This window comes from Ursus americanus, chromosome 28, assembly GCF_024610735.1.
Source record: "Ursus americanus isolate L20-20 chromosome 28, mUrsAme1.1.p, whole genome shotgun sequence".
NCBI classification, from domain to species: Eukaryota; Metazoa; Chordata; class Mammalia; order Carnivora; family Ursidae; genus Ursus; species Ursus americanus.
Window position 1 is genome coordinate 2,028,051 of NC_142154.1, and position 11,718 is coordinate 2,039,768.

Sequence of the window (11,718 nt, forward strand, 5' to 3'; positions counted from 1 at the left end):
AAAAGAAAAGTACATGATCTGTAGGATCTGAATGATCACCCCTGGAGTTAACAATTCCACTTCCAAGAACGAACTCCAAGAGAACAGACGATGAAAAGAGTAGTACCGGTAATAAAATGGAGCACTTACCACATGTGGCAGAAAGTCCTTGGAGTCCTTGAGATGGATGGCTTCACCTACCCATTGTAATAATCCTAGGTCGCAGGTTCCATAAAGCAGGAGGACCTGACATCTCCAGCAACTTCAGACTGTAAAATGTAAACCGACACTTAAAGATTGCAAACTATAGTCCACGTATGCAATGGAAAACATCACAACCATTCCATATGATTCATAGATGTGTATCTGTTGATATTAAAAATGTTCATTTGAATTGTTAAATAAAATGTGATAAAATGGTATTAAAATTATATAGCTATGCACATGGATGCGTAGGGAAATAGCCCACTATGTCTATCATGGTTATCTCTCAGCAGTGGGGTTTCAAATCAGTTGTCTTTTAAAAGGAGTGAGACACATAAGCACACGGATGCCCCTAAAATATTGATTGATACCGTTCTCTGTACCAGCAGATAAGTCTAATTTCTATTGAAATTCTCAGAATAATACACTTAATTCAAATTCCCCATAATACTGCAATTGCCTTGAAAACTTGGGGCTCAGATCTGAATCTGCTAGGAGGAAAATGTAGGTCTTATATCTGTATCGTCTGAGACATTACCTACACTCTGTTAGCCCAACTGTTTGCAGTTATGGTTAGTGAACTCACAGTCTCTGTTCCCAGGGACTCACCTCCCTGGACGCCCCACAGCCAGCTGTAAGAGGAATGGGGTGAACACACTTGCTAAGCAAACAGGCCTCCAGCCTGGGCTTCAGCCCCAGGTCCGCGAGCTGTTGATCATGATTGCACGCACGGGCCGTGCCCTTGCCGTGGGTTCGTGAACATCCAGGACTTTATGTCCACGACCGAGCGACAGCGTGGCCAGCAGGATTTGGGTTCAGTGAAAGCGTGCCTTTCTTGCAGAGAATGGCAAACAGGTGAAGTCATGTATTTATTGCTTCCGCAAACATTTATTGATGACCACACAATGCATTAGCTGTGGGGGAAGAGAACAGATCAAGTCCTTGTCCTTAAAGAGGTGCCAGGGTTGTCGGAGAGAGTTACACCAACAGCTCGCAAGTACGCTGTGCTAACGGCCACACTATGCGCACAGCACCGTAGGTGCAGAAATGCCTGAGAGTCTGTCTGGGGGTCAGGAAGGCTCCACGTGAAAGAGGGATACAGCTAGGCAACCTGTACTTGCTGATTATGTGCTAGGCACCATGTGAGATTGAAAAATGGTTAAGCACGACTAGAGTTAGGGACTGTGTTCAGGGAGCTGGAGCCTGGATCTTGGCGTTCATCTTTTCTGCCCTACAGAATTCTGGAACATATCTCTCAAGATCATTCACCGGTAGGGAAACGAGGTAGAGAACATACCTGCGAAAGCAACCTTCCCCTCTACGTAGGGCTCTGCCGTGAACCGGCCTGCGCACCCGCCTCCCTCTCACACTCACTCCAGATGCACAGAGAGACAGCCCAGAGGGAGGGAGTGGGGGGAGGAGGGGGGATGGGGAGCCTGTGGGAGGGGTGGGTGAGATCCTCCCCGGGTGTTCTCACGGGCTGGGAACAAGACACACCAGGCAGCAAGACGACAAGCTGTGTGAGGGGCGCAGCCCAGTGAGTGTCAGACTCTCCTTCATCACCAGTGAGGATGAGTGAACTGAGGAAAAGGTGGGGGACGGGGAAAACATCCAGATATAAATTCCTCTTCTTTAGAGGAGAGTTGAAAAGAAAATAACAAAGGGTGCTGTTCGGCCCTGTGTAAGAAAGATGCCCTGAGATGGAACTGGCGCATCAGCGTGCACAGGGCTGCGTCTCCAAAGGAAAGATGCGTGGGCGCAGAGAGTGCCCCTCACTGACCACCAGGCGGCACAGCATGCCAGAGGCAGCTGGGTTGCTGGCCTGCAAGGTCTGGAGTGCAGGGAGAAAGCTGGGTATCAAACCCAGCCTATGCACATGCAACCAAATATTATTCAGTCTTCAAAGGGAAGGGAATTCTGACATATGCTACAACACCAACAGCCCTGAAGACATGATTCTAAGCGAAATAAGCCAGACACCATAGGACATATACTGTCTATATGATTCTACTTATATAAGGAACCTACAGCAGACGAGTGTATAGAGGCAGAAGGTAGGATGGTGGTTGCCGGGGGGGGGGGAGGGGTCAGGGGAGTGAGGTGTTACTGTTCAGTAGGCAGAGAATTTCAGTTTAGGAAGATGAAAGGTATTTGGGGGGGGGTGATGCGTGTACAGAACATACATACCAACACTGAGTTACAGCTATGTTCCCAGAAATGGCTACGATGGAAAGTTTCATGTAAGGAATATTTAGCCATGATTAAAAAAAAAAAGCCAAACCCAAACAGAGTGTTCATAGTGCCGTTTTATACCTGTCCAGGGGGTGGATACACCTTCTAGAATAAGCGAGGAAGGAGGGAAAGCATGCTTCCCCACTCCGGCCTGGCCCAGCCTCTGTCTGTTGCTCCTTGCCTCCCCAAACCTCCAATCAGCTCTCTTTTGGTATCATGCTCATTTATTTATTAAATGCCCACCAAGTGTCAGCCTTCAGCCAGGCACTGCGAATACATTCTCCAGTGGCCACCCTATTCCGAACCTGGCCCCGGCTTCCACTTGTCTGCTCCATCCACCTTCTCCCTGCCAGCCCCTCAGCCCGTACGCTTGCAGCTTCTTGCACCCGATTTCCATTGTAACGAAAAACACTTGGCACGGTACCTTGGTTCATGTTATATTTTAAGAGAGGGTCAGCAAGGGTAATAAGTGAGTTTTCTAAAGAGAAAGCCCATATTCCAGTGACTCTAGAGGCACATACAGCCGTCTCCTGTTAGCTTAGTTAGATTACAATATGCTACAGCAACAAACAGCTGTCAGATGTCTGCCGTGTGATGCTGGGCGCATGTTGCGTGTCCCGCACAGGTCAGTGGCCGGTGTGGTCCAGCTGCTGGGCCCAGGGAGGCTCCACCATCTTTGAGCTGCACCCCCTAGAACCATCTCCCGAGAGGTTAGAGCAGGGGAAGAGAGAACGGAGAAGCGCAGGTCGGCTTTGCATTGCCTTGGTTGAAAGTAAGGCACATCACTTCCACTCCCGTTTCATTGACCAGAACTGATCACATGATCCCGCCTCCCTGCACCTGCACTATTCCACAAGCCACACTATCTCTGCGGCAGTTCCCTTCCTCCATGCGGTCACCACGCCCATGGTGACGTGATAACTTGCATGTGTGACTGTGTTGCCTCTCTGGACTCTACTCCTCAGAAAGGTAGAGTCCTTACTACTTTGATGTAACGGTACCTAGCAGAAGGCCTGGCACATGGTAGGTGTCCAGTGTTTGTGGAGTGAATGAACGATGGCAGAAAGTCAGGTGACCTAAAAGGAAAGTGAAGGTCGTATCGGGAAGGGTCAGTGTAGAAGGAGCCACCCTATCTGAAAAATGAAGCAGGAGGGTCAAGAAAATAATCCGATCAGCTTTTAAAGCTAATTGAAACGTAGCAGAACACTCTATGTGTGACATGGCTCCTCGAGGGGGTACAAGGCGTCCAGCAGAGAAGAAGATGGATATGTGGAAGGAAAACAGCACCCCCAGGGCACCAAGTAGCTTTGGGGAAACATCCCGATCCTAGAGCAGTTTCATGAATACACTAGCAATGGCGGGAAGGGTTTGACTTCTCCTAACACGTGTTTTGGAGCTAAGTAAGAGTAGGGTGCTTTCCTGGGTTACCATGGAAAGAGCTTGATTAGTCCAACTGGTTTTCCCTCATATTAAAATAAAAGGGATTAACCCTCCAGAATTGCTGCTTGTTGAGAAAACCATCGGTTTTACTGGCCTCCATTGCAAAACAAGTGGGTTCGTCTAGATTCTAGAACTATCTAAAGACACTTTCTGTTGTAAGTTGGGTGACTATCCATTCAGGTTTGTATCTGTTGTTCCTGGTTTACTTTTCAACAGCATATTTCAGAATTCACTCTCAAAACAGTTTCATTTTGGATGATGAGTTGCAAGGTCATCTCAGTTATAAGTAAGATTGACTGGCTGAAAAAAAAGGTGACTGTGGGTCCTAGGAAGGGACAGAGGAACAAACATTTCCGTTGGCGGACACACCCAGCTGGTGCTGGGCTGGGCACCTGGAGGGCCTGTTTCAGGACTAAGAGGTGCTCCCCCCGCCCCGGAGGAAGCCCAGGTGCCTCAACCACTTCCTGAAGAGCAAGGTCTGGATACAATGAAAAGGTTGGGACTAGGCTCGTTGCCCGGCCATCGGCTGTCCTCCTGCCCTTAGGAAGGCGCTGGAGAGATCAGCGGCTCAGTTCCTTCGATGTAAAACGGGACAGCAATGTTTACCTCCAAAGGCTGTTCCTCTCCGTTAACAGTGGTCACTATTACTCCATCGCCAAACGGAAGACGCAGAAGTTACAAGAGAGCAAAGCCGGCGGATGGAGGCTCCTAATTCTACCAGCTACTACTTGTGAGCCAAGTACTCAAGCAGTCAGTGCACACGATTTGATTTCGAGAGAAGACGGACACTTGGGGGGAGGACTTGCACAAGGTCACACAACTCCTGGATGGCTGGAGAAAGGCTGACCCCAGGAAGTCTGGTTCAAAGCCCGCGCTCCAACTACACAAGGGGCCCCGAGCCGGCTCTTCCGACTCCACAGCAAGTGCTCTCAGCGCCCCGCACAGCCCTGCAGAATCCACCGCCCCCCCGCCCCCCCGTGGAGGAGGGCCACGCACAACAAAGGGCAGGGCGAGGGCCGGCAAACCCGCCCGGGTCCCGCAAAACGCGCAGCCTGGCCCCCGGCAGGCCGCCAGGAGATGGTGGGCAGCGTCCTCCTCCCTTCGGTGCAGAAACAGTCCCCTTCGAGACTCGCTCGCTGGGCGGGGAGGAAGCGTGGAGCCCCGGGGCCGGCTCAGGGTTTCCGCGAGGCCGCCGGAGGCTGCGCCCCGCGTCCCCCCCCGGGGCCGTGCGCCGAGAGGCCCCCGGCTCGCCCCCGGCGGGACCCCCGGCCCGGCGCCCGCGGCATCCGCGCTGGGCGGCGGCGTCCTCCCGCAGCCACCCAGCTTCCCGGGGGAGGAGCAGCGCATCGCGCAAGCATCCGGGAGCGGCGGAGGGGGCGGGAGGAAGGGCGAGAGGAGGAAGCGGGATTTAAACGAAAGGCGGTGACGCCACACAAAAGATTTCTATAGGCTCCAGGGAGGTGACGGCCGGGCGGCGGCGGCGAGCCCGGGGGCGAGGCGCGGACGCGGGGAGGAGAAGGCTCGGGCGGCCCCGGCGGGCGGCGGCGCACCCACGGCCCGCGCCGAGGAGAAGCCACGCGGGGAGAGGAAGCGGGCGTCTTCCCCTCTGCCTCTCGGCCCCCGCCCTTCCTTTCAGTTTCTCCCGGCTCGCTCGGAAGTTGGAGGTTGACGAAAATGGCAGGAGCCGGGGCCCGGGCGGGTGGCCGCAGCGCCGCGGGGACCTTCTGAGTTGGCGTGGCCGCCGGGGAGACGCGCGCCGGGCGTCCGATGCGCAGGGCCCGGGGTCTCGGAAGAGCTCAGCCGCTGCGGGCCCCAGGCGACCAGGCGACCGGGATGGACTCGCGCCCACAGCCAGCCGCCGGCCGCGGGGCGCGCGGTCGGGGAGGGCGTGCCGCCTCGGCGCCGGGCCGCGCGCTGTGAGCCGGCGAGGCGGGAAGGGGCGGCCGCGGCGGCCGGCGCGCCCGGGCGTGGCGGGCGGGCGAGCGCGCGAGCGGGGCGGCCGCTGTGCGCAATCAGTGCAGGCTCCCGCCCGACTCTGACTCGGCGCGGCCGCGCCAGCACCGGCCACACCCTCGGCTCTGCCGCCGCCGGCGCCGCTTCCCGAGAGCGGGAGGCAGGAGATGCGCGCCGGGCGGCCGCGCGCCCCACAGCGCCAGCCCCGGCCGCCGTCGCGGGCAAGTGCCGCCCGGCGGGGTCAGGGCGCCTGAAGCCCACGTGCGCCGCCGAGCCCGAGGTGGCTGACAGCAGAGCCCGCCCGAGCCGCCGCCTGCGCTCCTCCCCGAGGAAGGGATTTTGGTTTCAAAGAAAGGAAGGAAGGAAGGACAACTCCCAGCTTCCCCCTCCCGCCCTCCCGCTCCGGCGGCCGGGCCAGGCCATGCCCAGGAAGGCGGTGGCGGCGGCCCAGCAGAAGGGACTTTCCTGGCAGCCCGGCGGCGAGGAGCGCGCTCCGTGAGTTTTCTCTGCCCGGTTCATGGTTCCTGCAAGCCCTCCAGGAGGCCGAACGCTGCAGCCCCTCCCCGCGCCCCGAAGAGCCTCCTGCGTCCTCTGGCCCCCGGGCCCGCCCCGCGCCGCCCGGGCTCCGGCCGCCGCAGCCCAGTGCCCTCTGCCCGGCGCGGTGGATGGCATGATGGTGCGGGGAAGGCACCGCGGCCCTGGCCAGCTGAGTCGCGACGGCCGCGGGGGCGGCGGCAGTGGCAGCGGCGGCGGTAGCGGGCTCCCCAGCGGCATGCCAGTGCCCCCCGGGCGCGATGGCTAGCGGCAGCGCTGGGAAGCCCACTGGCGAGGCGGCTTCTCCGGCTCCTGCGAGCGCCGTCGGGGGGGCCTGCTCGCAGCCGCGGAAGAGGCTGGTGTCCGTCTGCGACCACTGCAAAGGCAAGATGCAGCTGGTGGCCGACCTGCTGCTGCTGTCGAGCGAGGCGCGGCCCGTGCTCTTCGAGGGCCCCGCCTCCTCCTGTGCCGGCGCCGAGTCCTTCGAGCAGTGCCGGGACACGATCATCGCGCGCACCAAGGGGCTCTCCATCCTCACCCACGACGTGCAGAGCCAGCTCAACATGGGCCGCTTCGGGGAGGCGGGGGACAGCCTGGTGGAGCTGGGTGACCTGGTGGTGTCGCTGACCGAGTGCTCCGCCCACGCGGCCTACCTGGCGGCCGTGGCCACGCCGGGCGCGCAGCCCGCGCAGCCGGGCCTGGTGGACCGCTACCGTGTGACGCGCTGCCGCCACGAGGTGGAGCAGGGCTGCGCCGTGCTGCGCGCCACCCCGCTGGCCGACATGACGCCGCAGCTGCTGCTGGAGGTGTCGCAGGGCCTGTCGCGCAACCTCAAGTTCCTAACGGACGCGTGCGCCCTGGCCAGCGACAAGTCCCGGGACCGCTTCTCCCGCGAGCAGTTCAAGCTGGGCGTCAAGTGCATGAGCACGAGCGCGTCGGCGCTGCTGGCCTGCGTGCGCGAGGTGAAGGCGGCGCCCAGCGAGCTGGCCCGCAGCCGCTGCGCGCTCTTCAGCGGGCCGCTGGTGCAGGCCGTGAGCGCCCTGGTGGGCTTCGCCACCGAGCCGCAGTTCCTGGGTCGCGCGGCGGCCGTGAGCGCCGAGGGCAAGGCGGTGCAGACCGCCATCCTGGGCGGTGCCATGAGCGTGGTGTCGGCCTGCGTGCTCCTGACCCAGTGCCTCAGGGATCTGGCGCAGCACCCCGATGGGGGCGCCAAGATGTCGGACCACAGGGAGAGGCTGAGGAACTCGGCCTGCGCCGTGTCTGAAGGCTGCACCCTGCTATCTCAGGCTTTACGGGAGAGGTCTTCGCCCAGGACTTTACCGCCAGTGAATTCCAATTCTGTGAATTAGCACCCGCCCCGCGCCCCTTCTTTCTTCCACCCCAGACTAGAGGAAGATACTTACTCTCTGCCCCTCTCCATTTATACCAAAGAAACCCCAGGGGAAGCTCCCCCTCCCCCCCCCCCATGTCAGACGCTCCAGAGGAACCTTCCAGAGAGCGGGGCCATGCGCTCCGACCACACTCTTGCGCGCGGGGGCCCCGATGCCCGCCCACCTACGCACACCCAGCAGGGACCGGGAGGTGGCGCGCCCCCACTCTGCCCCAGCACCTCTTCTGGAGTTCCTCCACTAAATTTTCTTATCAATTGGGCAGGAAGGAGGTCATGGGTTCATTTCTTTTTTGGTCTTTTGTTTTTTTTTTGTTTTTTCCTAATTAAAAGAAAGGTTACCTCAGTTTCACTCCTTAGACATGGATGTAGCTACCTTTTTTGTATGTTGTTATTTTTTTTTTAAGCAATCGTGTTGGATTAGGCGTATACTTGGTGTGGAAAGAGTATGACTTTGCCATGTGATTTGCAAATGGGGGGAAAAGCTACTGTGAGTGTGTGTTTTATTTTTTAATTTACACTATAGAGTGATTCCCCCCTGCCCTCCCCCCTCCCCAATGTCAAGTTTTTACCTTGCATGTACTGGAGTATTTATTTCATCTATTAAAATGTTATGTTTCTCAGACGGCCTTTTGCAATTATTGTTGATTTTCAATAATTGTAATAACGTTGCATGCTGCATGTGGTCTCTGGAAGGGCACCCTGGAAAGGGTAGCAGTGTCTCCCCGCCTTAACCCTGCCTCCCTTTTTCCTTGAGGGTGACCTCTTTGAGCAGCCTAGAATTCGAGAACACTGTCCTTGCAGAGCCAGGTGGCCCAGGGATGGTTACAGTATGCATAGTGCCAGGGCTGGGCTGGCAATTGGGGGTTTTGTCTTGCCTCTGGTTTTTTCTGGAAAGTACGTCAGCTCCCTCTGTGTCTGCGCCTCTCTTTGTCCTGAAGGACAGTGCTTCAGGTTGACCGAGGTCTGATTTGTGTTCTCCTGTCCCTTTCAGATTCAGGCTCTTCTAATCCTGTGTGGTACCCCACCCTTCCCAGGTCAGAGGATCTGTTTGCTGGAGCTGAAAAGTGTGTTACAGCAAGGACTAAAGGACTTTGTGGCCTCTTTCATGCAGGCGGGTCAATTCACACAAGATCCAGTCACTTGTGATTCTGGGAAAAAGCTTGCAGGGTTCTAGACTATTTAATAGAGGGAGAGGTATTCTGGGAAGTGCTAAGAACTCTCTAGAGCCACAGCATAGTTGCAGGCAAAGGGCTGGTTTTTGTGACCTTGATCTCAGATCTGCCCTGGTTGATTTTATGTTGGAAAAAGGCTTCGTTAACTGAAGTTTGGAGTTATTTTAAGGGAGTTTGTCCTTTCTGCAGACATTTTAAGGAAAAAAAATGGGGAGGGAGGGGTGTATAGTTTTGCTGAACCTCGTTAAATTTTGGACATTTTCCCACTGAAAGTATAACATGTATTCACAGTGCTTGCCCTGGGAGAGCCACATGGATGAAAACTCATACATGCTTTAAATTCGCTCAGTTTATATTTTTCTTCAGATTTGTGCCTAAATCTTTGTAGTTCCCATGGATCTGAGAAGAAAGCATTTTTCACTGTACTATGTTAGAACGTCCTGTCGATTGTTTTACTTGAATAGCTGTGTTCGTTACAAGAACATGATATTCAACGTGTAAAGCGTCTTTAAACCTGTGTTGGGTAGGACTAGGCTCGGGTAGCTGCTCTGAATCTGACGTTTGGAAAAGTCTTAAAGTGGTAGTGTGCATACATTTCGTAGAAACAGTCAAGGGAGCTGTTGTTTCTTAGGACCTGGTAGATTTAAACTTTTAAAGTCTTCAAAAAATGAAAATGACCTTGAGAATCTTCCTGTACCCCCTGCCCTTTTGTCTGGGTGGGTCAGGTTCGGGAACTCTTTGGGCGGAGGAAACCTAACCCACGTGCCAATGACAATGCTGCTTGCAGTATAGGACTTGTTACTTACTTTTATTTATTGGGTATACGTGAGTAGTTCTAGAGTTTCTAATTATGTGGTCCACGTAGCCTATGCACATCACAAAGAGTAAACTGGAAGGAACCAAGTAAAACAAAATTAGGGCCAGAAATCTGTAAATTTGGTGTTTGATTAAGACGAAAATGATTGCCAATTGTTCCTTGGACTCATTCCTTCTGCAGAAGCAATTTTCAGGACTGCACGCCAAGAAAAAAAAATCATGTTCCCCCGTCTACTTGGATGAAGTTAACTAGCTTGCCACCAAATTAATTTTGAAACTTCTTTTTGTCTCAGCCAACCGATTGTGGCTCTTTACATTTCTATATATTAAAGATGTTGACTTGTAATATTCAAAATCTCTGTCCTCTGAAGTTGTTAAAAGTTTCAGTGGTGTTTTAATGTCCTTCCCCCCCACCTCTGTCTCTTAAGTGTAGGATTTTTCTTCCAGCAGGTGGCTTGAGATGGATTCTTCTATTTTTTTCCAGCAGGTCTCAGGAAACCAGAGCAAGGAGCACACAGCATTTCTGTGTATCTGCATATTGCTTTGCTAGGCAGGGGGTCTGGACCCAGGCCTTTGACATTTTAGCTTCTAGTACACCAGCTGGCTAACCTTTTTTTTAAAATAGCCCTGATTTTTAAAAAAGGAGCATCTCAGATCTATTTCATTGGGCTTAATAAGGTCAGCGGAGATATTAGTTCTAGGAATAAAATCAGAGTGGCCTGATTCTTCTTCTTCTTCTTTTTTTTTTTTTTTTTGAGTTAGACCACATTAGAGTTAATTTAAGACCTCCATTCTTGGACTCTTTTTACTTCCTAGGGCAAGTTTTCTTACACAGGCTTAATTGGCATGGTCCTGACTGGGGATGTCGAAAACCTTCCTTTGAATGGTCAGGAGAGAAGGAAATCATTATGGCTAAGTTCTTGGAACAAAAGCCATTATTTAGGGCAATCAACCCAAGTAAATGGGACAAAAGGCTTTCACACAAGACTTAACTAGAAAAGAGCTCTGTCTTTCCTTAGCTGTTTTAAGCTTGGCCTTTTTTTCTTATTACGGGTTGATGTTGGGAAATGTAGAAGGTTGTGTGTGTGTGTCTGCGTGTGTGTCTGTGTGTCTGCGTGTGTGTCTGCGTGTGTGTGTATGTTCCTGTGTGTTGTATGCGTGTGTTCCTCCCTACCCCATCCTCATCACCTGAGTTCTTATTTCTAATTTAGGGTCGTGTTTCTCAAAAAAACCCTAAAGGCTTTATGACTGTGGAAGCATCAGTTACATCTGATTGGTTATTTTGTGAACATTTTTTTTTTGAAAGCTGGCATGGTGATCTAAAGAATTTGACAGTTTGAAACAGCTAATTTTAACAGAAACACCTGTTTTTCGGAATGAATGTGCCTATGGTAACGTGCAGATCAGGCAGAGATTTTGAAGAGCGTCTGCCGCAGCCCCTTCTGGGTTTTGCTTGGTACAGAGCTCGGAGTCAGGGAAGAAACCTGCAACCTTCCCTGTGCTTTCTGTCACGGGGCCGCACCTTGGTCCTCGTGTCCAGCACCATCTCTGGGTTTCCAAGGTGGACACAGACACTCGTGTGCCCTCCTGGCAAATTTTTGTCTTGATTTAAAAAATTTTTTTTGCATGAGTATGTATGAAATGGATTGGCCTGTTTTTACCTATGTCGGGTCTTTCTTTTTAGGGTCCTTTGGACAGGTGAGTTGTCTGTTTCCACTTTGGTGGTAGAAGGCCCAAAGACTTACTGTCCAGATAGAATCGGGAAAAAGTATGCTACTAGTGTCCTTGAGGGGGATTGATTTCATTTAACGGGACAGCCCTTTGGGTCAGGGGCTGGCATGCCTGGGACATGTGTGATTGGTTCTTGAAATGAGTGTTGTACGAGATGCCTGCAGCAAGGATACATACGCAAGTAGTCAAATTGTTTCTGGAAGTGAAAGTGAGCATGGGCAGTCGTTCAGAAATACTTGCTAGGGACCAGCTGTGCGTGCCGGGTAC

The 11,718-nt window shown here is 53.7% G+C and overlaps 1 protein-coding gene across 1 annotated transcript; it reads left to right on the forward strand.

Annotated features, from left to right (window-relative positions):
- Positions 1 to 5,240: 5,240 nt before the first annotated feature.
- Positions 5,241 to 8,352, forward strand: TLNRD1 (talin rod domain containing 1). Its single transcript, XM_045813140.2, has one exon. It carries the CDS (start codon positions 6,603 to 6,605, stop codon positions 7,689 to 7,691), a length of 1,089 nt encoding a protein of 362 aa, XP_045669096.1. The 5' UTR covers positions 5,241 to 6,602; the 3' UTR covers positions 7,692 to 8,352.
- The last annotated feature ends 3,366 nt before the right edge of the window (positions 8,353 to 11,718 follow it).